The sequence below is a fragment of the Bos indicus x Bos taurus genome, chromosome 21 (genome assembly GCF_003369695.1).
Source record: "Bos indicus x Bos taurus breed Angus x Brahman F1 hybrid chromosome 21, Bos_hybrid_MaternalHap_v2.0, whole genome shotgun sequence".
In the NCBI taxonomy this organism is placed as follows: Eukaryota; Metazoa; Chordata; class Mammalia; order Artiodactyla; family Bovidae; genus Bos; species Bos indicus x Bos taurus.
This window is the reverse complement of record NC_040096.1, coordinates 69,645,420-69,667,800: the sequence shown is the minus strand read 5'-3', so window position 1 is coordinate 69,667,800 and position 22,381 is coordinate 69,645,420. Positions and strand designations below refer to the sequence as shown.

At 58.1% G+C, this 22,381-nt stretch overlaps 1 protein-coding gene and 1 pseudogene across 3 annotated transcripts; both read right to left on the bottom strand.

The window, feature by feature from the left end:
* Nucleotides 1–773: 773 nt before the first annotated feature.
* Nucleotides 774–20,286, bottom strand: TEDC1 (tubulin epsilon and delta complex 1). 3 transcript variants are annotated; one of them, XR_003507319.1, is made up of 9 exons: nt 19,852–20,252; nt 19,676–19,754; nt 19,100–19,302; nt 18,675–18,830; nt 17,693–17,791; nt 15,442–15,528; nt 14,781–14,948; nt 13,057–14,279; nt 774–1,073 (listed from the first exon to the last, which is right to left on the bottom strand). XR_003507319.1 is itself a non-coding variant. In XM_027520899.1 (8 exons), the coding sequence occupies exons 1-8, from the start codon at nt 19,993–19,995 to the stop codon at nt 13,956–13,958; spliced, it is 1,260 nt and encodes a 419-aa protein (XP_027376700.1). In that variant the 5' UTR covers nt 19,996–20,252; the 3' UTR covers nt 7,562–13,955. The 3 variants fall into 3 exon arrangements, 1 of the variants encoding a protein (XP_027376700.1); XR_003507320.1 differs by lacking the exon at nt 18,675–18,830 and having other exon boundaries at nt 19,852–20,286; XM_027520899.1 differs by lacking the exon at nt 774–1,073 and having other exon boundaries at nt 7,562–14,279.
* LOC113879456 lies at nt 8,900–10,138 on the bottom strand (annotated as a pseudogene).
* Nucleotides 20,287–22,381: the final 2,095 nt, after the last annotated feature.

Sequence of the window (22,381 nt, the reverse complement as noted above, 5' to 3'; positions counted from 1 at the left end):
TCCAGAGCCCAGGGGCCCAGGTACCAAGACCACTTCCTGCAGCATGGAGGTGCAGGTTCCGACTGGTCAGCAGGCACCACCAGCAACCCTGTGGCAGATCCATCCTGGCTGGACGGGGAGGCAGAGGAGACCAGGGCACCCCCAGGGTCCCCTGAGCCCACACCTCCAGCCGCCATCTGCCCTAGAGGAAGGGCTGCCCGCCAGGCCTCCCTGCCCACCTCCTGTCTTGCTCTGCCCTCCCCACTCACCCAGGGGCTGCTGGGAAAGTCCAGTCTTTACCCCAGTCCCGCATGTCTGCGTTAGTGCTCTGCATGCCATGCGCCCCTCACCGCCCCAGCACCCAGCTCTTGCCTCCCAATCCCCCATCTGTGTGTCCACCCCCTGCGCCCCCCGCACTGCGCCCCCAGACAGGCCCAGAACACTTGGGACGCAGGCCAGCTCCCTCTGGATGATGTGATTAAATCACAGGCCTTGAGATCTGGGATCATCCCAGATTGCCAGGGCAGGCCTTGTCATCACCAGCCTCCTTGTGGGAGGGAGGTGGAGTGCGAGGGTCAGAGAGATCTGAAGAGGCTACAGCCGGCTTGGAAGGTGCGGGGATTGGCCAGGAGCCAAGAAATACAGGCGCCTCTAGAAGCTGGAAAGGCAGGGCAACCACTCTCCTCTAGAGCACCTGGATTTGAGCCCAGTGAGACTGCAGAACTGTAAGACTAAATCTGTGCTGCGCTCGCCTGTGGCGACTTGTCGCAGCAGCAGTGGGTTACTAATACAACTGCCGAGCTAAAATCTGACTTTACTCAGACAGAGTTTGCTGTCGCAGGCTTGCTACAGGAGGCACTCGGGGCAAAGAAACGAATCCCAGATATGAGATCAGGGAGACAGGAGGGAAAGCTGAGCGCAAGACGCAGCAGACCCACGGGGCAGTCTTAACGCAGACTCTCACGGTAGTGATGAAAATGCTTAGCAGGGCTTCCCTGGAGGTCCAGCGGCTGAGACTCCGTGCTCCCAATGCATGGGCCCGGGTTCTGCGTGCTGCAGGGAAGACCGAAGATCCCACATGCTGCCACGAAGACCTGCCGAAGCCAAATAAATGTTTTTTAAAACATAAGTAAACTGGGGTTTCCCTGGAAGTCCAGTGGTTGAGGCCTCACCTTCCAGTGCAGGGGGTGCACGTTTGATCCCTGCTTAAGGAGCTGAAATCCCACAAGCCACGTGTCCGAAAAAACAAAACCTCAAAACAGAAGCAATATTGTAACAAATTCAACAAAGGCTCTTTAAAATAAAAAAGTGAACTGAGGCACATTTAAAAATTTTAGGTGCTTAGGAATGACCCTGTTTTAGAAAACATGAAGACAAATACAAACCACAATGGCCCATGAAGTAGGTGACAGGCACAGGGCCAGCTGACTGTAGTGAGTTAAGACGGCGCTCGGCAGCTTCTTGCTGCAGAGCCGAAGGAACATGAGCAGACCGTAGCGCTCACACATGTGGGAAGAAACCACGAACTTTTCTCCATAATGAGCCCCGTGAACAAGAAAAGACGGGGGAAACAGAGCAGCTGCAGAAATGGGAAAACTAAAGACGGCAGGTTCACAAACTGACTTATCAGTAATTACCTTAGATGCAAATGGACTAAGCATTCCCATGGAAAGACTAAGATGAGCAGTCTGTTCTGTTTGTTTTTTTTTTTAATCAAAATGGATACTGTTTACAAGAAACACATATAAATCATGGGATTGTGGATGGGGAAGGACTGGCCGTGCAAATATGCACTGAAGGAGGGTGGCGTGTGGCATCACCACGGGGGTCTCCGGGGTAGGATGCTCCCCAGGAGACCATTTCTGGACGAGGCGTGATGACGTGTCCAGGTGGACTGTCAGGATGCATGCAGTTCACCCTCCAGTGGTCCAGAATACGCTGTGCGTGTACACACACACACACACACACACACACACTCACTTCAGTAAAGAAAAGCCAAAGGTGGCAAGACAGGAAGAGCTGCCCAGGCAAGACGAAGGAGTTACGTTTGTTTGTGGTCTTTTTCTTTCCCGTCTCCTGGGCTCCCGCTTTGGGTGAGACGGGCCCGGTCTCTCCCAGTGAGCGCGCCTGCAGAGAGAAGGTGGCGCAGGAGGCACTGAGGCCTCTGAAGACAGCAGAGGCAGGCAGATGGTGGGGCGGGGGCCAGAACTGGAAGCGCCAACCTGGTGGCAGTTTCAGGGCCCTCCCCTGTGTCGCTGGGCTGGACTCCGCCTGGAAGCACCAACCTGGTGGCGAATTTCAGGGTCTCCCCCATGTCACTGGGCTGGACTTGCCTGCACCAGCAGTCATCCAGGGGCTGTGACAGGACAGGGAGCTCCAGAAACCCTCTAGTTCTGGCTCAGCGAGGGAAAGAGGAGGGATGGGGAGGGGTGGCTCTGTTTGCTGGTTTGGGGCCCCTGGGCAGTCCCACCTCTGGCCGGGCTGCAGTCAAGGCAGCGGGGTTCACAAGCACCTTTTTAGGGCTAAGACCCTCCTCTCCAGTAAGAAGAGACATGGTCCAGAGTGGGACCCACCTGCTTTGAGGGGAGGGGGAGAGCCAGGCCTTTTCTGTCTCAAGATGCAGGCCCAGTCGGGGGAGTGTACAGGAGGGTGGGCTGAGTAAAGCCCCAGACTTCTGCCAGAGGACTGGAAAGTGGAGCCCCAGGCAGCCAGAAAGTGACAGAGACAAGCCAGAGAAGGGGCTCCAGAGAGCAACCATGAGGTGGTTTATGACTTCTGGGCTCAACCCCAAGCTGTGTGCGTCACACCAAGTCCAAGAAGTGAACCGCAGGACACAGCATTGCCCAGGTCCCACACCGGTCACTTGGCAGTGCCCACACGGGACAGAATTCAAATGACACTGCAAAGGCTTTGAAAGGAGAACGGACGCTGAAACCGCTGTCCATACAAGGCTATTTGGAATTTTCAGCTTGAACCCAACTGGGCTGATTGTGTGCGAAAAGAAAAATGTCACCATTCTCAATGGGATTTAAACAAAACCAGATATTTATAACATAACGTTTAAATGTGCAGGACACAATCCAACATTACTCTGCATATGAAGAACCAGGAAAAATCCAACCAACCCACAAGGGAAAAGAAAATCCAATGTCATCATGTCATAAAAATCCTCATCAAAATATTAGCAAATAGAATCAAGCAACATAAAAAATAAAAACCACGACCACATGAAGATTATCTCAGAAAAACAAGGCTGGTTCCACATGGGAAAATTAATCAGTATGATCCACTATATTAGCAGTCTAAAGAAGAAACCGTATGAGCGTATCAATTCATGTAAAGAGAGCATTTGACAGAATTCAGTATCCACCCATGATAAATACTCTCAGAAAACTAGAAACAGGAAAATCTTTACTAAATAAAGGACATCTCAAAGAGAGAGAGAGAAAACAAATCTACAGCTAATGTGATAGTTAATTCTGAAGGACTGGGTGTTTTACTTTAAGATCAGAAAGAAGGCAAAGATGTCCTCTGTATCCACTCAGTTCAGTTCAGTTCAGTTCAGTCGCTCAGTCGTGTCCGACTCTTTGTGACCCCGTGAATTGCAGCACGCCAGGCCTCCCTGTCCATCACCAACTCCCAGAGTTCACTCAAACTCACATCTGTCGAGTCGGTGATGCCATCCAGCCATCTCATCCTCTGTCGTCCCCTTTTCCTCCTGCCCCCAATCCCTCCCAGCATCAGAGTCTTTTCCAGTGAGTCAGCTCTTCGCATGAGGTGGTGTAATCACTACTATTCACTATTGGACTAGCAGTCCTGGCCAATGCAATCAAATAAGAAAAATAAATGGCATGCATAATAGAAAGTGAGAAGACTCTTTCTATTCATGCGTGCATGTGTGAGTGTGTGCTAAGTCACTTCAGTTGTGTCTGATTCCTTGTGACCCCATGGCCTGTAGCCCATCAGGCTCCTCTGTCCATGGGATTCTTCAGGCAGGAATACTAGAATGGGCTGTCATGACCTTCTGCATGGGATCTTGCCAACCCAGGGATCAAACCCACATCTTTTTTGTCTCCTGCATTGGCAGGCAGGTTCTTGACCACTGAGCTACCTGGGAAACCCCCTCTCTATTCATAGATGACAATAAAGTCTATATAGAAAATCCCAAATATTCTACTTAAAAATATCTAAGTACAAATAAGTGAGCTTAATAAGGGTGTAGGATACAAGGTGAAAACAACTTCAATTCTGCTTCTACTGGAAGCAGACAAGTGAAAACCAAAAATTTTAGAGGAATAACACTTTAGCTCCCCTCAAAATTAAATACTTTGATATAAATCTAACAAAACATGTATAGGATCTGTGTGATGAAACTTGCAAAATGCTGATGAAAGAAATCAAGGATTAAATAAATAGAAAACTGTGATCATGAGATAGAAGATGCAATGTAGTCAAGATGCCAGTCTCCTCCAAAATGACCTACTGATATAATGCAACTCCAATCAAAACGCGTGGAGGAAATTTTGTAGATATAGACAAGGTCACTCTAAAATTTATATAGAATTGCAAAGGAATGAGAGTAAGCAAGACAATTCTGGAAAGAAGGGGAGAAGTTGGAGGACTCTCACTAACCAATTTTAAGAGTTATTGTAGGGGACTTCTCTGGTGGCCCAGTGGCTAAGACTCTACTCCCAACGCAAGGGGCCCAGGTTCAATCCTTGGTCAGGGAACTAAATCGCACACGCTGCACCTAAGACCTAGGGGAGCCAAATAAATAATTTGAAAAAAAGACATTGTAAATCTGAAGTAATCAAAACAGTTGGTATTGTCAAAGGATAAGCACGTGGATCTATATGAACAAACTGGAGTCCAGAAATAAACCCACAGCAGTGTGATCGAGTTTTTAATCAGACTTATTATAATTCACACACTGTGCAATTTACACATTTGAAGTTTACAATTCAAAGTCTTTTAGTATATCGACACATGTCACGATCATAGAACATTTTCATCACCCCCAAAAAGAAGCCTCATACTTATTAGCAATCACTCCCCAATTCTTCCCCAATTTCCTGAACTCTAGGCAACCACTAATCTGTTCTTTGCCTATTCTGGACACTTCCTGCTAATAGAATCAAACAATGCGGTCTTTTTTTTTTCATACAATGCGGTCTTCTGTGACTTATTTCAGGAAGCAAATGCATCTGTCATTACTTTATTCTTCTTTATTGCCAAGTAACCTTCCATCATTTACTCCAGATTTATTTATCAGTTGGACATTTATGTTGTTCCCACTTTTTGGCTATAAATAATGCTTCGATGGACACTTTGTACAAGATTTTTTTTCTGAACAAGACTTTCTGTGGACATGTGTCTTCATTTCTCTTGAGTGTATGCCCAGGAGTGGAATTGCTGGGTCATGAGGTAAGTCCACGTTTAACAATCTGAGGAACTGCTGGTCTTCAGACTGTTGTACGTTCTCACCAGCAGCATATCAGGGCCCCGATTTCTTCACATTCTCCCCAGTGACTGTTACGTGTCAGTATTTCTGACCACAGCCCCCCGGGGGTGAAGGGGCATCTATTTCCTCGAAGCTGGAGTTGCCTTTCCCACTGGGGCTCATGACGCTGGGCATCCCCTCATCTGCTGACTGCTCAAGTGTGTATCTTCTGTGGAGAACATCTGTTCAAACCCACTACCCATTTTCCCATTGTGCTATGGTCCTCTTACTGTTGAGTTGCAAGAAGGAATTCTTTTTATGTTTTGGATACAAGTCTCTTGAAAGCGGCAGGTTCCTTCCATCAGCCTGAGGAAGCTGCTTCCCACTCCTGCTTTGTTGAGCGCAACCAATAAGCTCTAACTAAGGTGTGAAGGTGATTCGACAGAGAAGGGATAGAATTTTCACTAACTGGACATTCATATGCCAAAAAAAAAAAAAAAATCCTTAAGCTAACCTAATATCTAACACAAAAATTAACACCAAGTGGTTAGTATGTCTAAATGTAAAAACTATAAATTTGCAGAAGGAAACATAAAAGGAAATCTTCATGACCTGGGACTGGTCAAAAAAAAAAAAAAAGCCGTGACACCAAAGGCACAGCCCACAAGAGATAAAGTGATAAACGGGACCTCGTCAAAATCAAAAGCCTTTACTCTGCAAAAGTCAAGTTCAGGACTTCCCTGGTCCAGGAGTTAACACTCCACATTCCCAGGCCTTCCCTGGTGGTCTAGTGGTTAAGGATCCAGCCGCCAATGCAGGGGTTAGGGTTTGATCCCTGGTCTGGGAAGGTCCCACATGCCACAGGGCAACTCCGCCCGATCGCCACAACGACCAAGCCCATGTGCCCAGAGCCCATGCTCCACAACAGAGAAGCCCAGCACGCGATGAGACGCCCGCACGCCACCAGTCACTCCTGCGCGCCACAACTAGAGAACGCTCACGCACAGCGATGAAGACCCAGTGCAGCCAAATAAATAAAGCTTAAAAAAACAAGGCTCCACACTCCCAGTGCAGGGGCACAGTTCAATCCCTGGCCAAGGAACAAACAGCCTGAGTACTACCCAGTGTGACCAAGAAAAAAGTTTCAAGGCCTAATTAATTCCTATCTTAATAAGTTATTCCAAAAAATAGATGGCAGAGGCTATGATGAGGCCAATGTAACCTTGATTCCATAACAGAAAAAGGGAAATACAAAGAAAAACGGAGAAGAAAGAAAGTCATAACAGAAAAAGGGAAATACAAAGAAAAACGGAGAAGAAAGTCATAGGCCTATTTCCCCTCGAGTATCAATATAAATGTTCTAAATAAAATTATACCTAATCAAAACCAACTGAATATTTAAATGTTACAGCATTGTGATCAAACAGGACTTCTCACAGGAATGCAAGGGTGGCTTGACTTCGGAAGGGGTGCTGATGTGTTAATGCAATTCATTATGATAAAGTAAAGGAGAAAATCATATGACTGTCTTAATTAATGAAGATAAACTACTTGGTAGTTATGATTCTAAAAAGGCTCTTAGGAAAATAAGAGTGGAAGGAAACTTTCTAAAAGTTGTACAAAGTTACGTAGAGCACAGATGGTGCTGTACTTCACGGGGAAACCTGAGGCGTGTGCCCTTGAAGACTAAGAACAGCACCACCATGCTGACTGGTAAGCGTCAGCAAGACGGCCAAAACGAAGCTACCGCCACCACAGGCTCTTTCTACACCAGCAACCGCAGACAGCACGTCTCTTCATTTAGAACCTCTACTGGCTCTGCTCCTAAGGGCGAACCCTGACGAAATGCAGGGGCTGAGAGCAGGGTGCTGCTGGTGCGTGAACTGCCCGGTGGGAGAGAAGGGGACTGAGCGTGGAGAAGCTGACAGCACAGAGCCAGGAGGCCAGGGCATGCTTGTGTGTAGACAGTGTTGGAAACTGGCTCACTGCATGGAAGAGATCTGGATTCCTGCCTGATTCCACACAGAGGCAGACTCTGGATGGAATGAAGCAAAAACTGAAGAAGGAAATGCGGAGAACATGACACAAGACAGAAACACATCTTCAAATGCTAACTGTAAAAAGCAAGAGGCAAAACCATAATTCAATTAAAACAAAATTTAAATTTTCTATTCAACAAAGGGAAACCATGAGCAAATCTTTAGCCAACGACAGAATGGAAAGTGAAAGTGAAAGTCACTCAGTCATGTCCGACTCTTTGCGACCCTGTCCAAACAGTCCATGGAATTCTCCAGGCCAGAATACTGGAGTGGGTAGCCTTTCCCTTCTCCGGGGGATCTTCCCAACCCAGGGGTCGAACTGGAACCTGCTGCATTGTAGGCAGATTCTTTATCAACTGAGCTACGAGGGGGACAGAATGGAGAAGATATCTATAATGTGTGAAACCAATGATGTGTTCATATCTTGAATTTTCAAAGAACTCCTGCAAAGCAATTTTTGAAAGTCAGCAAACATCAGGCAAAAATCCACGTGGATCGGTTAATTCAGGTGGCGGCGTTCAATCTGATTAATATTTGAAATAAAATTTAAAAATAAATAAATGGTTAGGATGGCATAAAAAAGAATGAAATAATGCCACTTTTCGCAACATAGGTGGATCCAGACATCATACTACTAGGGGAAGTAAGTCACAAAGAGAAATATTAATATTGTATATCATTCACGAGTGGGAACTAAAAAATGATACAGATGAATTTATTTACAGAACCGAAACAGACTCAGGACTTCCCTGGTGGTCGAGTGGCTGGGAGTCTGACTGCCAGTGCAAGGGACAGGGCTTCGATCCCTGGTCTGCGAGGATTCCACATGTGCCGAGCAGCTAAGCCTGTAAGCCACAACTCCTGAAGCCCGTGAGCCTAGAGCCTGTGCTGCAGGAGAAAAGCCGCTGCAGTGAGAAGCTGGAGCACCACAGAAAAGACCAGCCCAGGCCACAGCTAGAGGACGGCTGAACACAGCAGCGAAGGCCCAGTGCAGCCAAAAGTCATCAACCAATTAATTTTAAAAAAAGAAGAAACAGACTCACAGACATAGGAGGAAAAAAACCTTATGGTCACAGAAGGGAAAAGGGGTAGGGAAGAATCAGTCAGGAATACGGGATTGAGATCCCCTGGAGGAGGGAATGGCAACCCTCTCCAGGGTTCTTGCCTGGAGAAGTCCAAGGACAGAGGAGCCTGGGGTCACAGAGTCAGACACAACTGAGCGACGGACACTTTGACTTCCATGGTATTAAAGATACAGTCTACTAAATGTGAAACAGATAGGCAACCAAGATCTACTGTATAACACAGGGAAATACATTCAATATCTTGTCATCGCCTGTAATGGAGAAGAATCTGAAATATATATATAATTGAATCATTTTGCTATATACCCAAAACTAACACAGTATTATAAATCTACTATATTTCAATTTTTTTTTTCACAGGTTAGACAATAATTTATTGAGAAGCCTCCCTTCCCCACCTTCACAGACTCTAGGTCACTTTTTCCACTTGTAGATCTTTTGTGCTAACCCCAGGAAGATGGCTGGGGGCAGGGGCGCAGCCTACTGCTCGATGAGACCCATAATGTGGTTGTAACTGTCTTCCTCGTATTGCATGTACACAGCCGACAGATTCATCTCCTCGTAGAGCGCCTTCACTCGGGCCACCTTCTCAGCCTCCTTCTGCCCGTAGTTCTCCTGCAGGATTTGGCGCTGTTCTGGAGAGGCCCGCTGCAGACACTGAACCACCAGCCAGCTGCACTTGTCCTGATGTCTGTGCCGATCTTACCCGTCACACTGGGGTCCCCAAAGAGATCGAGGTGATCATCCTGAATCTGAAAGAACTCTCCCATCTCCAGCACGATCTTCTTGGCATGGGCATGCTCCTTCTCCCCATCAATGCCCGCCATATACATGGCAGCAGCTACAGGAAGGTAAAAGGAGTAGAAAGCTGTCTTGTACTTGACAATAGACTTATACCTCTTTTCTGTGAATCTGCCAAGATCCACGTTGCCCTGGGGGGCTGTGATGAGGTCCAAGGTCTGTCCGATCTCAGTTTGATCTCGATCAGGTCCAGGTAATAGGGCTGCTCCCGACAGTACAGCTTCAACAGGCGGTGGATGGATGATTCCAGAAGGAAAGCATCATTGATGGCATCCGAACCTATGCCTGGCTTCTGATACCAGCAGGTCTTCCCCCATCGGGTGAGGGATGAGTCCATAATGTCATCTGACACCAGGAAAAAGGCTTGGAGCAGTTCCACACACCAGCCCACAGTCAGGGCCCGCTGTAGACTGTCAGGATCTTCTTTCCCGGGCTCCACAAGCTCTCGGAACGTCACCACCACTGTCAAACCCCGATTGTACTTGCCTCCGATGGCATTGTATTCCAGGACCTCCTTGAGTCGGGTAATGGCATCTCCTATCTCTGGGTGCCCAATGTCCTCCTCAGTCAGCACCTTCACAGTCTGGGAGAAGTGCTGGATGAAATCCTGCCTTTCTTGGGCATAAGCATCCAATTTCTGGTCTCCATTCATTCTGAGGGAGGAGTAAAATGCTCTGTTCCTGGATGCGGGTTGCAGATCTATATTTCAATTTTTAAAAAATGATTTTGTGTTCACGTTCAGTCGTGTCCAACTCTTTGTGACCCCATGGACTGTAGCCCACCAGGTTCCTCTGTCCATGGGATTCTCCAAGCAAGAACACTGGAGTGGGTTGCCATGCCCTCTTCCCGGGATCTTCCCCACCCAGGGGTTGAACCTGTGCCTCCAGTGTCTGCTACATTGGCAGGCAGATTAAGATGGCAAATTTAATGTTGTGTTTTTTACCACAATTTAATAATGTCCCTAAATGGGAAGGGGAGATGGGACTTGTAAATAAAGACCAGAAGAGGGAATTCCCTGTTGGCCCAGTGGATGAGACTCCACACTCCCAGTGCAGGAGGACCTATTCAACCCCTCGCTGGGGATCTCAGGTCCCACACACCACAACCCAGCCCCAGAGCCCCAGCTGGACAGGCCACAGTGAAGACACAGGGCTGCTAAAACAAGAGACAGAGGCTAGAAGAAGAAAAACAGCTTTGAAGACAAGCCACCAGCGGACACGCCCGACAGCCAAGAGAGCGACAGACCCCAGGCGCCAGCCCGACCCTCACCCACCCTTCACTGAGCCCCAGACGCTCCCCACCTGGGCCAGAGGGGCCGTTCAGAACCAAGACGGGACCTGGCCCTGGACAGGGTACCACCTCCCCCACCAGAGACAGGAGAGCCTGCAGCCCGTGCCGCTCCTACGCAGTCTCCCCAGAAGCACCCCCTTTCCTGACCCCGCTCCTGGACAGGACACTCAGCACCCAGTCCTCCCTGCCCACTCCCCACACCTGACCCCCGGCAGGGCTGCTCTAAGTCCTCCCCGCCCATTCCCCACCCTCGGCAGGGCTGCTCTGACCACTGCTGTCACCTCAGGCCTCCCCACCCAACAGGGCGCGCCCCTACCCCTTATGCAGGTTCGTCTGGGTGTCCACTCTCCCCCAGACACCGGGGGTGGGTGGGTGGGGGTGGCCCCCACCCGCCCCCAGCCCCAGGGCAGGCACGGGCACCGCAGTGGTCCTGGCTGTCGGACGAGTGGAGAATCAGCCCCCACCCCGCCAAGCGGAGAGCCCGCTGCTCGGCCGCACTTGGCAGCCAGGACCCAGCTGAGGCCCCAGAGCTCACGGGCACCTCGTGGGCAGCGGCCACACCCACGGGGAGGGCACGGGTGGCCAGCTGGGCCCCGCCAACAGGGACTGTCTCCTACATGCCACTCAGAGATGATCCTGCTCACCCGCACCTGGACTTCAGCGGGATCGGGGAACACCCTCAAGCCACCTGGAGGGGCGTCTGGAGGGACTGTGGTCCTGACTAGTCAGCCACGCCCCCAGGCCAAGGTCGACCAGTGCAGATAAGGCGAGGGAGATGGGGGCCAGCCAGGGGGCAGGGAGGTCCAGCGCCCGGAGGACCATGGAGACGGAGCGGCGGGGATAAGAGTCTGGGCGCGGGCAGCAGAGCCACCCGGCTGCAGGGGGCACCTGGGCCCTCGCCCTGCCTTCTAAGGCCACGGGTGACCCAGGACAGGGGCATGGGGGCGAGTGGGACCCTAGAGCCGCATGTCCCCAAGGTCACACGCGCGTGATCAGCGCCTTTTTTTGGCCACATCAAGCGAGGATCTTAGGTCCTCGACCGGAGGGTGGAACCGGCGCACCCTGCAGCAGAAGCATGGAGTCTCACGGCGGGACCGCCAGGGAGGCCCGGCGGGGGCGAGCCCTCCCTGCCTGAATCACGGCTGTTCTGCGTGCAGGTCTCCTGCACGTCTTCTGCGACGGGCTTGTGTTCTAGAAGACTTGGAGCTTCGGCCCCTGGACCCCAGGAGGCCTCGGCAGGGGGCCCGCGTGCCGTGACCCTCACTCCTTGCCTCTCTCCTTGGGGGCAGCGCGGTTCGCATCCAGGCACCCCGCCCCCGCCCCACACCTCACCCACAGGCGGCCCTGCCCGCCGCCCCTGGTTACAGCGAAGGTTCATCTGATTGCCCGTTTTCTCTCCTCTGGGGCCCCTGGACAGACAGCTCCATCCGCTGCACTCCAGCCTTGACACACAGCAGGTGTCGCAACGAGCTGCCGCTCCAGCTCCTTTCAGTGACCGGGCCTCCGCCTCAATGCAGCGAGTCCCCACCGAGCGGGGCGCGGTGTGCCCACCTCCTGCAGGGCTGTGTCTGCGGGTGGGAGGCCGGGCTGGCTCCAGGACACACGTGGGTCTGGCTGCCCCACACGAGGCCAGGGGTTGGGGGCAGGATCTGAGCCCAGGGGTCCAGCCTGTAAACCTGTCACATCACAAGCAGAAGGGGACTCTGGTGGCCAGCAGGCCAGGGGGAGTGCAGAGGTGGAGAGGCAGCGGAGGGTCAGAGAAGGAGCCGGTGAGGTCTGAGGCCCAGGGCAGATTCTCTGGGGCCTCTGGCCTGCCCACTGGACCTCAGCCCCCCGAAGTGGCCGGATTGTGACCAGGCTCATTTATTACGACAGCAGGAGGAGCCCAACCCCAGGGGCCCAGCCTGCACCCCGCAACCTGGGCAAGCTCCTGTCTCAGGGTCACCACAGGGGCCCCCACCGCCCACCAGCCTGGCCTCTCAGGCTGGGCCACCTCGTGTTTCAGGATCAGCACCCCAAGTCCCACAGACACACGGACACACGGGGATTCTGGCTGAAGTGTCCTGGGCCCGCGGGTCAGCGGAGCAGCGACAGCCCTGAGGCACTGAGCTCCCACTTGTGTTTCTAAAGCTCGGGCCCCGAAGGCCGTGGCCATCACGGCCCCAGAGGATCCACAGGAGTCAGGGCATCCTTCTGTGGACTTGTTACCGTCCGGCAGGCAGGAGGGTGGTGGCAGGGAAATGAGAAGCGGCCTCAACACCTGAGGTGGAGGGCCTGGGTCAGGTGCCTGGACCCCAACTGCAGGCAGCAGGGAGCCACAGCCTTGGCAGGAGGGCTCCGGCCAGGGAGCGGGTGCAGGGAACCCAGAGGCCGGCCGCGGGGTAGGGTCAGACAGGCAGTCCTCAGAGGGGCATCCACTCACCGCTGCCGGCTCTGGCCGATGCTCCAGAGGCCAGTGCAGAGGCACCATGGGCATGCCCCCACCCGGGACAAAGGCCTGCACCAGCTGGTGCCCCCAGGCATGGGCCAGCGCTCCCCAGGCGGACGGCAAAGTACCAATGAGAACGTACCCTGGGGGCCCAGGGACCTGGGGAACAGGGCAGCCTGGTCCAGGAGGCCAGGCCCCATCTGTGCCCACAGGGGGCGGGGCGTGAGCACGAGAAGCCAAGCTCCCAGGACGGGGACAGGCTGGCTCTGGCGGGACATCCCCGGACAGACGGCTCTTTGTCAGGCGGGCCCCGCTCCTGCATGGCCTTGGAAACAAAGCCGCTCTGTCTGCAGCGGCCTCCCCGCTGGGCCCCTGGGCACCGCCCCCAAGGGCAGAGCAGAGCCCCCACCCAGGGCTCCCGTCGGGCATTCTGATCTGACACTCACGCATAACCACACACGTCCCAGGCACAGGCTGGCCCAAGTGGGGTGTGCAGAGGCACCCAGGGCACACTGCCCAACACCCGCCCCGTGCTGCAGGCCGTGCCCGTCTGTCCAGCACCCGGGCAGCCCTGGGCTGGCCCCGCCTCACCACCCTGCCCAGGGGCCCTCCCTGGGCCTGAGGGGCGCCCATCTCCCCAGAGAGGCCAGCTGGAGCCTCGGCTCTGCCAGCAGGCCTCCACAGTGTTCCTCAGAGTGCTCAGCAAGGCCTGACGCCCACGGCACCACGGTGGGCTGCCACGACCTCCTGGGGGCAGAGCCGGGGCCTGCTCCAGGCCCGCAGGGCGCAGGCGCGCTCTGCCCGAGGTGGGGCCCCGGGTCCCAGAGCCTGCACCGCTGGGGGATGGACCCTGCCCGTCCAAGGCCGTGCGGACGCGGGGGCTCCTGCAGCGCTCAGCGTGCGGGCGGCGGGACCCAGATGAGGCCAGGCCGCGCTCCTGCCAGCCTGGCCAGCTCTTGCCGACACTGGCCCTGCAGCTGGCGCAGCGCCGCCTCCAGGCAGGCCTCCCGGGCCCTGAGCGCCTCTGTCGCCTCGGCGGCCCACAGGCCCGGGCCGCCAGGCACCTTGGCCTCGGTCCTCACCAGCCGGCGGGGCCCGTGGGGCCGGGCCCGGCCCTCGTCCTGCTCCCAGGCCCGCTGCAGGGCTGCCAGGTCCTGCGCCACAGCCGTCTGCAGGGCCCGCCTCGCGGCTCTCCACTCGGGCCCGTGGCCACCAACCTGTACAGGAGACGGCAGCAAGTGAGCCAAGGACGAGCCGTCTACCAGGACACTCCCCGGGCTCCCTGGCTCTCACTGAGCCTGACCCCCGCCCCAGCCCCGCAGCAGCCCCTCCCGTTGCCTAGACGTCACTGCTCCGAGGCCTGGTCCCTCCAGGCTGTCTCACCCTCATCGAGCACCTCAGCCCCAAGCCGGGGGCACTAGGCGCCTGGGACGTGGCCCACCACCCTGCCTCGGGCCCAGCTCCTCCCTGAGGCGTGGCGGGGAACTGGGCCTGGCTGCTCCCTGCAGGCCGAGTCCCAGGGGCCTGCTCAGGGCCCAGGGCACAGACCCGGGGAGCCCACCATCAGCCCCACCCAGCACTCCAGCCATCCAACAGGGTTGCTGGGGTGAGGCACCGGGGAGTCTGGCAGGTGAGCCCACGTCTTCCAAACAGAGCGAAGGGAGCAACCCCAGCATGGAAGTCCATGGTCAAGTGGCCCAGGCCCACAGCCAGCTCACCACAGCCTGCCAGGCGGCCCGCCGGGCCTCTGCCGCCTCCCGCAGTTCCTCCTGCAAGGTCTGCAGCTCCCGCGCCAGCAGCCGCGCCGCTCCAGGCCCTGGCTCGGGGATCCTGGGCAGAAATGTGAGCGGTGAGGCCTCCGGGGAGCAGGCGTCCAGGACTGTGTCCTGCAGGGAGAGACCTCAGTGAGAAGGAGGGTGGCAGGCCTGGGCCTCGACCATGGGCCAGGTTCCCCAGCCAGCGGGGACAGCGAGCAGGGCTCAGCTCCCACCCCTAGGTCACAGAGGGGGCTGGACCGACCCTCACCCCCAGGGGCCTGGACACCAGGGACGCACAGAGGGCAAACTTCCAGAAGGCTGAGACCCCCTGAGGACCTCCTGGGTCTCCTCAGGAGCTGGGAAGGGTGGAGATGGGACAGACGGATGTCTGAAAGAGCCCCACACTCGAAACCCAAGGCCCAGGTGAAAAACCAGCTTCAGGGTTGGGTGAGGGGGCGTCCCCGAGACCTCTCTTCTCGCCTGGAAAATGGGAAGACCCACCAAGGCCCAGGGCTGCTGTGGCCAGGGCAGGGCAGGGCAGGGCAGGGGAGGGGAGGGTTGGGATGGGAGGGGAGGGGTGTGGAGGGGAAGGACAGGCAGGGGGTGGGGGGTGCCTCCTGACCATCCACTGCCAGAAGATGAGCTCCCGGTGCCGCCACTCCAGGGCCGCCTCCAGCCGCGCATTCTCCATCTCCAGCCGCCGCAACAGCTGCAAGGCAAGCCCCGCGGGTCAGAGCCAAGCGCAGGGCCCCGCCATCATGCTCACCGCACTCCTGCCTCACAGCAGGCCGACGGGAGGAGCGGGCGGCCTCACCTCCAGCACCCTCAGGCCTTCGACCACCCCGGGAGCCTCCGTGCCCGCCCCAACCGTGGGTCCTGTGGGTGGGGGCCGAGTGCCGGTGCCCCTCACTCGGGACTCCACGCCACATCCCCACTGACGGAGGGTTGCACCCTGGAGGCTTTGGGCAGCTGGGGGTCCTGGACAGCAGAGACTTCTGGGCTCTGGGAAGCCCCTCCCCTGTAACCCCCTAAACCTGAAGGCAGGGCAGGGGCTGGGCGGTGCCTGGCTCAGGGTGACGGAGGACAGGCCATGGGCCCAGCGTGGAGAACACAGTTGCACGGCCCCCTGCGCCCCGCCCTGCCCCTACGCCCGCACCCACAGACCCCGCACCGGCGCGCGTGGGTCCAGGCGGCCCCTGTGCTGAGCGCCCGCCCACCTGCCCGGGCCGCCACGGTCTCAGGAAGCCGAAGGGGGTGAGGCCAGGTGTGGGCCACCCAGAGGGCCCACGGCAAGCGACAGACACATCGGCCTCCACAGCCTCCCAGGCCTCTGGTCCCCTGGGAAGGCCCAGGCCACTCCTAGAAGAGAGCCCAGAATGTGCTCCGGGACCCAACAAGCAGCCGGAGCCAGCACTGAGGCTGCCCTGATGGCCTTCTCTCTCAGAGGCTGCACGGAGACCCAGGCCACGACCATCGTCATGCCACCAGGGGCTGGACACCCCTGGCCAGACGGAGGGGGTGCCTTGAACACCAGGCCAAGGGCCCAGCCCAAAGCCAGTGGAGCAGGGTAGAGGCAGACTTACCTGCGGTGAGAACTGCCCTGTGACCTGGGGGAGGCCTGTGGACCTGGCAGGGTGGAGCCACGTGCCCATACCACACACACGCACACACCCAGTGGCGAGTGAGAAAAGCAGCTTCATTGGTTCCCAAGAACAGTCCCGGGGGTGCCCACACCCCCAACAGGCAGGCCGTACAGAAGCAGACTGGGGACAAGGACAATGCCCAGTGCCCACAGCGCGCCTGGCCGCTGACGGCACCAGAGGCCATCCCAGAAGCTTCTGGGACCCATCCCAAGAGCACAGGCCCTTCAAGTAGGCTGCTCCCAGCTGCCACCCGCAGACCATCCACAAACCTTGGGAGGAAGTCAACGTAACCCTCCGCCTGGCCACGACGACGCTTTCAGTACTGTGGCACCAACTCGCACCAGCCCCCAGGCGGAGGGGGAGCTCCCCCCACCACAGCGCCCACGGAGGCTGGGGTCCCAGACAGCACCAGGCTGGGGCTGCCACAGCCCCCATGCTCCCCCGACCAGGGGACCAGGGGCAGGAGGCCTGGGCCCCGCTGAGTCACCCCAAATGGGGACCAGGCCAAGGGCATCTCAGTACACCCAGATGCGGCCTCAGCACCTCAAGGGCCAAGCACAGTCCTGCCCACAGAGCCAGCCAGACAGCCGCCAGGAACACTGGCCAGGTGGGCCCCATGGGCCACCCTGACCCCACATCAGGGAGCAGACCCCCAGGAGCACGCAGCACTACAGCCAAGACCTGCTGGGTCCATCCTGAGCCTCAGTCATTCTTCCCGGCCAAGTGCCCCCAGGCCAGGCAGTGCCAGCCTCACTCTGGACGGCCAGAGCCCAGTACTCAAGTCGTGGCCACCGGTCTGTCCCAGGAGCCCCTGGCCACGTGAGCCTCCAGGCAGGACACAGTAATGGAGGGGGCTCCTGAAAAGAAGGTCAGCAGAGAGTGGGCCACTCCCAGCCCATCACCAGGCGACACCTCCACAGGCTCAAGGCACCCACACCCGTCAGCCCAGACCCTGGGCGTCTTCCTTAATTCCAGCATCCCCCCCGCCACCGCCACAGCTGGCTGCCAGCCGCCCGATGCCTGTGCTGTCCCCACGGCCCAGACAGTACCCGGCCACACACACACTGATGGCGGCACTGGCAGGCCCGGGCAAGGAGAGGGACAGAGGTTGTGCCCATCCCCCACGCAAGCCAGACGGTGAGCTTGACGACCACCCACAGCCTGGGTGTGCCACCCTCCCAGACCCCTTCTCACCTTGGGCCACACCCACCTTGGTCCCACCAGCCTCACCTGCCGGCCGCCCTCGGGGTCTCTGAGCAGCTCCGTTTCGGTGACAGACAGGTGGCCAAGGCTGCGGTCACTGTGGCAGCCACGGGTGTATGAGTGGATCTGAAACGCAGCGCAGACCCCATGCTGAGCATGTGGGTGCCCCCCAGCACTAGGCAAGGTACAGACCAGGAAAGGGGGTTCAGAGAGGGCCCAGCAAGGGACAGCAGTCAGCACTGCTGAGGCTGGCTCGGGGCCACCAGGAGGCCCCGCAGAGGGAGGAGCACCCCCGCCCAGCTCCTGCACCCCTGTGCCCTCAGCAGACCATCAAGTGGCAGGCCTGGGCGGTGGCAGAAACAGCCCCAGACAGGCTCGGTGGCCCAGTGAGGCCAATGGCAGGGACACAGACCACCTGGGTCTGGGGGGCAGGGAGGTGCACCAGCGAGGGGAGGCCTGAGGGCAGCAGGGAGGTCAGCAGGGGGGCCCGTCCCACACAGCAGGAGCAGAGGGAGCCCAGACAAGAAGGGGTGAAGGCGTCCCAGGAAACGCGAGCTGAGCAAAAGACCCTCTGCCAGGGGTTCTAGCACCAAAGAGTCCTGTGCTAGAGGGAGCCCAGGCCACCTACCCAGTTACTTCTCAGCCCAGAACATGTCCTAGGCCAGTAGGGGGACCCCTGTGCCCCCACAGCTGAGCCCTACCAGCCTTTAGGATCCCCGATAGAGCTGCCCACTGCCTGTGAGCCTACACCCAGGAGATAGTGGGAGGACAAGGTACCTTCCCCCCGCTGGCTTCCCTGATTCCCTGCCCCACAGACGCCCAGCAGCACCTGCTCAAGGCCCCTCCTGGACAATCCGGAGCCGTAGCGTCCCACCGTCGGGCCACCCCCAACCAGTCAGTCCCCAGCCAGGCCTGGGAAGACCCACATCCAGCCAAAGACCAGCCCCATCCTGAGCTGGGAAGCTGGACAGGCCTGTGCAGCAGAGAGGCGCTGCGCGAGCGGCACTACCTTGCCCAGGAGGGCGCACTGCTCCTGCTGACTGGCCATCAGGTTTCGCCACTGGAGCCGCAGCTTCCCCATCAGCCACTGCAGGTGGCGGATGTCCACACAGCCTTCTGCTTCCACACTCGGAGCAGGCAGGCCAGGGCTGGCCAGGGCCTCACACTGCGGAGGGGGCAATGGTCACACGCTGCCCCTGCACCCCACACAGGGTACCCCAAAAGGGAAAGGAGGCCCAGGCGAGTGACCACCGCCAGGTCTGAGGGGTGCCAGGAAGAGTTGGGGACAGACCCTGTGGACACACCGGGCCCTGCCCTGCCTCCGTGTGCTCCCCCGAGCATTCAGGAGGGCAACGCTGACCCCCACAGGGCCGACCTTGCCGATCCAGCTCCCGCACCCCAGATTCCGGCCCGGGCTGGGATTCCTGCACTCACCTCACACACGGGTATCTCGTCGCCCAGCCTCACATGGCTCTGGGTCAGCAGCCGCTCGGGCAGGGGCCCGCGGGCCAGGAGCCAGGCCAGGGCCAGCAGCAACTCGCGGCCACCCTGTGAGCCGTCGTCCGGGAGCTGCACCAGCGCCCGCCTAGGGTAGCCCTGGGAGCGCAGCGCCGACTTCACCCAGCGGGCTTGAGCCTCTGCGATAGGAGACGCCAGCTCAGGAGGGCCACCCACTGGAGGCGACACTCCCTCAGACTCTATGGAAGGGCCCCACGCGCGACCCCAGAGCAGAGAGCACGCTCGGAAGGGTCCCGTAGGAACACGGGGACCTAGCCAGGAGGCGGGGAGGGGCGGGGCCACCACGGAGGGTCCGATGAGGAGGCGGGGAGGTGAGCGGGGCTCTGCAGAGAGCTGTCCCCTGAGTGGATGGTGGGAGGGGCGGGGCGGGGCCACCAGGACCGGTCTGGCGGGGAAGCGGGGAGATGGGCGGGGCTCTGCAGAGGGCTGTCCCGTGAGTGGTTGGTGGGCGGGGCCGGGGCCGGCCAGGGCGGGCCTGGCGGGAAGGCTTACCCAGGGCGAGCGAGGCCGAGGCGCCGTCGGCGGGCAGCGGCGAGAGCACACGAAAGAGCAGCCGCCAGAGCGCGGGGGCCTGCGGGGATCAAAGAACGACTGCCAGTGGAGCTGGCCACCTCCCTTCGTCCACCCACGGGCCCACCGCGCCCGGCTGCCTGCCCTGCTGGCCTCACCGCCTCCGGATGGTCGAACTTGGCGCGGCGGAAGGTCTCGGGGCTGGGCGCGGCGGGCAGCGTCCGGCTCAACGCAGCGATGGCCTCGGGCAGAGCCCGGGCCGCGTCCGCCGGGTCGGGCCGGCGCAGCCGCCGCCTCCCCATGGAGCTCCCACTGGCCTCTCCGGGACAGCGCGCCACAGCCTCCGCGCGTCCAATCCCCGCGAGCGCGGGGTCCCTGCGCCCAATCGCTGCGCATGTCCCGCCCCCGCTGGGCCTGCGCCCAGTCACCGCGCAAGCTGGGACACGCCTCCAGCTCCCCCAATGAGCGGCGCCTCCGGCATTGGGTGCTGTCTGTGCCGCCCCTTGCGGAGGCACTTCCGGTGCGTCGAGCACCAATCGGCGTTGGGAGCTCCGCGGGGCGACTCAATCTCGGCAGCCCCGACACGTCTTGTCCTGATCCCACCAATCAGCTCCGCACCTCCGGTTGCTCCAAACGGCGGCAGGGCAACCGCCGGCGGCTAGGAGGGCAGCGCTGCTGGGCGCGAACAACCCCGGGAGCGATCCTCGGCCTCCTCGAGCCCTCTCGGGCCAGGCCGCTGCGGGCTCCCGGGCCCGGCCGCGCGCACCAGGCCGCAGACGCGGGGGCCGGCACCCGGGCACCGGGGGACGTCCCTCGACCGATCAGCCCCGCGCCACGCAGGAGGGTGCTCCTCCTGACCGGCCGGCGACTCTCCCCTTCAAACCTACGCCTGCAGACCCCCGCCCGGCCCCTTCCTGTCCAGTCCAGCCTCTGCCTAGCCAGCCCCCTTTACCCCTTACCTCGTCCCCACCCCACCCCTACCTGCCTCTGTCCTGCCCCTTCAGCCTTCTTCCTACCACTGAAGAGCGGGATCCGCACGGCCACTTTGGAAAGCAGTTTGGGTAATTTCAGAGCTAGCCTTAAGTTTACCAGACGACCCCACAATAGAAGTGCCGGGAATCTACGAGGACTCGCCTAGACATGGAGGAGGGCAGATACAAAACACTATATGATGTGTTATTGTTCAGTTGCTTAAGTCGTATCCAACTCTTTGCGACCCCATGGACTGCAGCATGCCAGGCTTCCCTGTCCTTCACTATCTCCCAGAATTCGCTCAAACTCATGTCCATTGAGGGGGTGATGCCATCCAACCATCTCATCCTCTGTGGCCCCCTCCTCCTGCCTTCAATCTTTCCCAGCGTCAGGGTCTTTTCCAACGAGTTGGCTCTTTGCATCAGGTGGCCATAATAGTAGAGCTTCAGCTCAGTCCTTCCAACGAATATTACTTTTCATCTATAGGAAGAGTCCAGAAAGCAAGTGTACAGAGACAGGAAGCAGGTGACCTGGACAGAGGCTGGGACCAGGGTGTGGCAGCAGGTGGGCATGAGGGAATTTTTGTGGGCAAGGAGACTGGTCTATAGTTGGATTGTGCTGATGGTTGCAGAACTCTGTGAACTGGTTAAAAAGCACGGAATGTGCATAGGTGAGTTTTATGGCATGAAATTATGCTTCAATAAAGCTGTAAAGAGGACAAGAGTAGGGGAGGGAGAGAAGGCAGAGAAAGTGCTCCCCAAACAACCCCAGCCTTGGCCAAGCCGACAGGAAGTGTGGTCACACCTGACTCCCCCATCTTCCTCCCAGTCCTTACCTTTGCCTGCCCCCATCTCAGGCACAGCCAGCTGCTCATCCCTTGTGTCCCCCGCAGAAGTGACCCCTTTCTCTAGAACTTGGCCTCTGACCCAGGCACCTGAACCCCAGGAGGCTGTTTCACTGGCCACCCACAAGCAGCTTACCTCCCAAGAGTCCTCCTCCCACCACGGTCATGGGGGCATTGCTGTCTGCCCCCTCACCCCCAACTTCAGTCCCTTCCAGGGTCCTCCTTCAATTAGGACTGGGACCAGCACAGGCTTCCAGTCTGGCTGTCTTCGGTCTCTGAGCTCGGAGACTATCCTGGTTAGGCCCGCCAGCCGTAGTGCCGGCAGACTTTGCCCGAAGTGGTTCCTGAGCCCTTTTCCCTCTCTGGTCTTCGCACCTGCTGGGCCTTCTGCGTGGAGTATCCTCCTTCCCAGCCGGAGGCCTGGCTGACCCACTCTTCTGCAGGCCTCAACTCTCTAAGCACTCATCCGCCCCTCACCCCCAGACAGCAAACCACACCGTGAGGCCAGGAGTCAGCTGCCTCTTCAGGGCTGCCTCCCAGCAGCTCAAGGCAGACTTTCCTGTGCACACAGTCCCCACTCTGCGCTTGCTCTGCCCACAAGCCCTCAGTCCCTGGGCCCCAAAGACACCTCCACTCCCTCAGCACTGAGACACCCAGGCTCACTCAGCCTCCTCTGCCCCCTCCTCCTCGGTCCCATCCATCCCCAGAGGCTCTCCAGCTCCCACCCCTCGGAGTTCTCTGAACCACCCAAATCTCTCTCTCTCACACACACACACACACGTGACCCCACACACCTCCCTGGGGCCCCCGACGCCTGTCCAGAGCCAGCCTGCCAGACCCATAGCCAAGCCATGGGGCAGGGCGGAGGCCAC